The sequence below is a fragment of the Octopus sinensis genome, linkage group LG2 (genome assembly GCF_006345805.1).
Source record: "Octopus sinensis linkage group LG2, ASM634580v1, whole genome shotgun sequence".
NCBI lineage: Eukaryota > Metazoa > Mollusca > Cephalopoda > Octopoda > Octopodidae > Octopus > Octopus sinensis.
In genome coordinates, this window is record NC_042998.1 from 45,216,582 (window position 1) to 45,223,042 (window position 6,461).

Sequence of the window (6,461 nt, forward strand, 5' to 3'; positions counted from 1 at the left end):
TATATATATAAATATTAAATTAGATTATATATTTTGTATAATATATACATATATATACACACACATATACATATATAATGAATTATATATAACATATATGCACATACACACATGTACACATACAGAAATATATATTACATATTCATATATGTACAAATATGTATGCATGAAAGACTATGTATATGTATATATATATATACCACATATTATATATATATATATATACACACTGTATCAGTTATGATTGCACACATTTTTACACATACATGCTATATATATATATATATATATATATACAACAAATATATTATGCATACACAAATATATCCGATCAATAAAAGAATTTTAAATTTTTTGAAAATATAAAATTTAATAAACGAATTAATCCCTTGTTTTTTTCCTACCCCCATCCTCTCGTCACTCCTTGTTTATTACCAAAGTATGTTCCGGTCACCCCACCTCAAATATCTAATGTAGACAAAATTTCTTCTTTCCAATAATATGATCTTCCAATTTTAGCCTTGTTTCATCGCTGATGTCACTTTTAACAAATTTTTCACTTCTACGTTTTTGTCATTGTATAATATTTTAGACTTTAAAATCTCTTCATAATCTTCAAATATTGTGTCATTTAGAAATATACTTTAATTTTCAACGAAAATTTATGTGAAACCGTTGTTATTTTTCTATTGTGTTTCCATTGTTATATTGTATTTAAAACATATGGGTTAATAAATAATTTTATTTTGATTTGTTTTAATAAAAGTTTGGCCATAATTATAGTTTGTCGTTAATTTTTTCATCTTTCATTTATTCTGTCTCATTTACCAAATTGCTCAGGTATGGGGACATAAACAAACCAACACTGGTTGCCCAGTGGTGGGAGACAAACACAAACATAATGACACATACATATACCTAAATGTGTGCATATATGTATGTATATAAAGCAAAAAGAAAATGGAGGGGATCAATACGTGGTTCATCAACTTTTAGACATTATGTCAATTTATTTATTTATTTATTTACTAAAATGACAATTGCAAGAATATACATATAATGTATAACATATTATGATTTACATATAAAATATATAAAGATGTATGTATATATATATATAAGCCCCCGGCCCATCAGGAATCACTGCAGAGATGCTCAAAATATCTGGCAGTGTCAGCTATAGCCTAGTTACCCGTATAATTAACCAGGTGATACACGAAGGAGTCATACCCAATGACTGGTGTAGCAGCATAATCGTCAACTGCTATAAAGGTAAAGGTGAAGCTTTAGATACAAATAATTTGAGGTATCAAGTTGTTGGATCAGGTAATGAAGGTCACGGAGAGGGTTATAGCCCAACTAATTAGAGAGAGAGTCAGTTTAGATGAGATGCAGTTTGGGTTCGTGCAAGGGAAAAGCACCACTGATGCTATATTTCTGTAAGACAGCGGAAGAAGACCTGGGATGAGGTGGTTAAGCATGACCTTCAAACATTGGGCCTCACTGAGGCAATGACTAGTGACCGGGACCTTTGGAAATATGCTGTACTTTAGAAGACTCGGCAAGGCAAGTGAGACCATAATCTTGTGGCCTATGCCAGGAGTGCAACCAGCCCACTTATGCATACCTTTCCTTCATTGGACACTAAACTCTGCTTGCAAAGACCTGTTAAGGCAAGTGAAATCGAAATCAAATTCGATGACTGGCATCTGTGCTAGTGGAGTGCTAAGAGCACCGTCTGAGCGGAGTCACTGCCAGAGCAACTGTCTGGCTTCTGTGCCGCTGGCATGTAAAAAGCACCATTCGAATGTGATCGTTACCTGCGTCACTTTACTGGCACGTGAAAAACATTCCAGCGAGATCGTTGCCAGTGCCGCTGGACTAGCTCCTGTGCTGTTGCCAGTACTGCCAGACTGGCCCTTGTGCCGGTGGCACATAAAAGCACCCACTACACTTAACAGTGGTTGGTGTTAGGAAGGGCATCCAGCTGTAGAAACTCTGCCAGATCAGATTGGAGCCTGGTGCAGCCATCTGGTTCGCCAGTCCTCAGTCAAATCGTCCAACCCATGCTAACAATGAAAGCAAACGTTAAACGATGATGATGATGATGATATATATATATATATGAAGGCAGCAAGCTGGCAGAATCATTAGTACGCTGGGCAAAACACTTAGTGGCATTTCATCCATAATAGCAAATATTAAAAATTACACACACACACACACACACATATATATCTTTATACAGACAAAAGAGAAAAATGAAACAGAAGAAAAATGGAAGAATGGATAAATAATTTCCATTGGCTCAAGCAGCTATTTGTTCTGGTATTTTTTTTTTCTGTGATCTCAGAAAAAGACAATCACCATGTATTTGAAAGATACACATAAATATAATTTGTTGAACTCTATGCATACGGAATTTCGGTCAAGTGTTCTGTAAATTATGTTTGTAAACGACAGACTATGCTGATGATCTTGCAGATGTTCACATGTACATCATCATCATCATCATTTAACATCCGCTTTCCATGCTAGCATGGGTTGGACGGTTCAACTGGGGTCTGGGGAGCCCGAAGGCTGCACCAGGCCAGTCAGATCTGGCATTGTTTCTACAGCTGGATGCCCTTCCTAACGCCAACCACTCCAATACGTGAATATTAACAAGTGAAACTGGTTAGTACATAGGTAATCGTTTTTTATTCCTAATATTTTCATTTGTCTTGCTTTTTACACTTTGGTTTTTTGCTGAGTTTTTTCTTGAGAACACATTCTTCATGGAAAATAGTGATTTTGACATCTATATCTAGCATATTGACTGTCCACTTTTAGTGGTCAGTCCTTTAAATTTTGTATATATATATATATATATATAATTTGGGAAAACAAATTGATATATATGAATATATATATATATAATTTGGGAAAACAAATTGATATATATGAATTAAATATGATGAATAAAAGTTAGATATATCAAACTGAATAAATTTAGTGTTAACCTTATTAGTAATAGAAGTAAACCAATCTACAACTTGAAAAGAATTAGACTGTAATGGAACTGGTTAATTCTTTACACTGTTCGGGTGCAACCAATTTCCAGAATCTACCAGTCAAGAAAAAGAACGCAACCTTAAAAATATATATATTCTTTATTTTCTTATGTACAAAAAAAGTACGTTGGTATATTGGTATCCACTTGGTTCGATATAGCAAGGCTAAATTTTAACATTTGTAAGATTCTTACAACAAATTCAGCAGTAACTGTCACTGGGAAAACAATTGAGAATGTCAAACATAAATAGTCTTTGAAAGTTTCTTTGGCCAGTGAACAGTTCTGCCCGACCTCGTAACATAAGGTTTGTTCGAGGCGGGCTGCGACGACGAAGGTGATGTTGCCAATGTTGGTGTTGATAAAGGTGCATGTGTAAATGGTGGTGTTGTCAAAGGTGCATGTGAAGGTTCAACGATATGAAGATTCGCTGAAAAGTCATTAAGATTCCTAATTGGATATCTGTCCGGAATCGTCACAGAATTTAGACGCCGATAATCTCCCACCGGGTGAAAATCTGTATCCCCTTTTCGAACTAAATGAAGGGGTGATGCCCATGGACTGGTGGATGGGCATATCAGACCAAGCTGGAGCATATGCTCAAACTCAGCCCTAGCCGTTTTAAGACGGTCAGGTGCAAGACACCGTGGGTGCAAAAAAACAGGCGGCCCAGTAGTTGTAATGAAATGGAGTGTCGAGTGTACAGGTTTTGCCATTTTAAAAGTAATATCAAGTAGCTCTGGAAACGAAGCCAAAAGAGAATGAAAAACATCTCCAGAAGTAGCAACAAAAAATGTCGGGCTAAGAGCTGAATCAGTAGATTCTCTGGAAGAGTGTAGTCGAACTGTCGACTAGCCTCTGACGCCCGGCATCTACCAATAGATCAAAGTTATTTAGAAAATCCGCACCTAAAACAGGATGCGGAATGTCAGCAATGACAAAAACCCACTGAAAATCTCGGCGAAGATTTATGTCAAGGCGTAAAGAGATCTGACCGAATGTGGCTATTGGTGACGAGTCAATAGCGTGCAAGGTAACATTAGATCGATTTGGCCTGTCAGTTGTGAGACGCAGAGGTCAAATGCTGCAACAAGAACCAGTGTCCACCATGAAGTATTTCTTCGACACTAGATCCTTAACGAAAAATGCACGATAACAAGAAAACGATGTGGAGGAAGTTGACGTGCTCAACTCCTCCGAAGCTAGTTTAAATCTTTATAGGTGCATGGCTTTATGCACTTATGTGCTTTCTCTCCAAACTTGGAGTGATACCAACACAGTCCGGACTTTGACTGAGTGGAACGAGATGGTGAACGGCCACGACTACGCGATCTTGAAAATCGCTTGCCATCGCGTCCATCCTTTTGGTGAGACTTTCTATTTGTTTAGAAAGTCCATCAATTGAGTTTGCAGAAGTTTCCGAGCAGACACAAGCAGCACGTGAAGATGGTCGCACTGCAAATTCAACCATCTTATCTGCCATGGTCGCTATTTGGTCCACAGAATTGGACTCTAAAGCAGTTTGTATATAGGCGGGTAACCTTGAAAAAAAAATTTTCCAAAGCAGAGGAGCGTCTGCAGATTTACCGCTCAACTCTCTTAAACGTCTCAGAAATTCAGGAGGCGTCCTATCTCCCAACTGTTCATCCGCCATCAATTCATGGAAGCGACTTTCCTTGCTTCTAGTGTTTCTTTTTTCTACTTCTAATTTAACAGACGCGTAAGTGGCATCTGGAGAAGGATCTGTAATAAGATCTCTGGCAGTAGTTGCAAGTTGAGGAGGCATACAACTATAAAGAATTTGCAACTGCTTCTCAGAAGAAACACTATGTGCACAAAAATATGCCTCTAGTTGTGCAAACCAAAGTGTGGCATCATCTGTGAAAATGGGTAATGATGCCAAAGACATGTTGTTCTTTTTAAATTTAAATAGATGACTGTCAAAGGAAAGGGAAATGACAACGAAAAGTTGAACTGATGCAAATGGAAAAAAGAACAGAAAGAAATAGAAATTAAAACAAGACCAGCAATTGAACCAATAAATATTTTTTATGTGTAAATTTTACCAAAAAAAAATGTTTTTTCCTTTTCTTTTTGTACTGTATGCACAGAGAATAAAAATTCTTTTTTTTTTTTTTTTTAATGAAGTTATTTTACCAGTTCATAGTAGAGTACATAATAGCAGTTCGTTCTGTAACAGGATGTTGGGATCACAAGTGCAGATGCCGGTTAAACACGTCGTGTAGCGGGTGTGACTTCAATGCTGTGCCAGGTTACATTGGTACAGAAGATCTCGCAGGTAGTGCTGTGCTGTTAACCTCGGTGAAAATCACAACAGCGTGAAAGCTAAACCTGAGTGAGTGCTATGTACGTATTAGTGTTGCTGGAGATGAAGGCGACGGAGATGGAGACGACGTGAAGTTGAAGGATGGCGATGGTGATTGCGACGGCAGAGAAAGGCGTCGTTGGTGGAAATGTCCTGCGTTGCTGGTGTATGTTGAGGCGAAGATATCGACGTCAGAAAAACTGGATTCACAACGCTCGATGATTTTCTCAGATCGATTCCTGATACAGTTGTTCAAGACGAAAATTATTACTTTGCAGTTTCTGTCATTGGTTTACAATAGTGTCTTCATAATATGTTTGGCTACGCTCCGTGTCTATGACAAAACAACTATAAAATTGAAGCAAAGATGATGATGACTGCGGCGGTGATGGTGGTTGACTAATTGGTTCAGACTCGGTAGAAACTAGATTTTAGTTAAGTGTTCTATGACCAGAACTCGGGGTCACCACTGTAATGGAACTGGTTAATTCTTTACACTGTTTGGGTGCAACCAATTTCCTTTCTTTAATTTCCAGAATCTACCAGTCAAAAACAAGAACGCAACCTTAAAAATATATATATTCTTTATTTTCTTATGTACAAAAGAAGTACGTTGGTATATTGATATCTACTTGGTTCGATATAGCAAGGCTAAATTTTAACATTTGTAAGATTCTTACAACAAATTCAGCAGCAACAGAGCAGGTCAAATTCTAAGCGTCTGGGACAGGAGAATGGCTGATCACACGTTTAACACGTCCTTTCTCTTCAATAGCCATGTCTCAAGTCAACGACGCTAACAAGGAACGCGATAGAATTTTCTTCCCCAGTCTCTAGCGCATGTGCATGAGGGAACTTCCTTAGGCCTTTCCAGAAGGTTCCAGCCCCGCACACGCACACTGAAGAATGACATTGCGTGTGCGCACACTGGAAAATGACGTCACTACAAGACCATAAGCTAAGTTTTAATTTATTGATTCATGTAGGGAAATACTTATCTAAGATGTATTTACTAAGTCTACCGATGTCTGCGCTGGAAGGACAGATAAGCCGTAAGGATGGATCATTATAAAAGTTTTGTTT

The 6,461-nt window shown here is 37.6% G+C and overlaps 1 protein-coding gene across 1 annotated transcript; it reads right to left on the minus strand.

Moving 5' to 3' along the window:
• Positions 1-4,283: 4,283 nt before the first annotated feature.
• Positions 4,284-4,961, minus strand: LOC115224557. Its single transcript, XM_029795480.1, has one exon. It carries the CDS (start codon positions 4,959-4,961, stop codon positions 4,284-4,286), a length of 678 nt encoding a protein of 225 aa, XP_029651340.1.
• Positions 4,962-6,461: the final 1,500 nt, after the last annotated feature.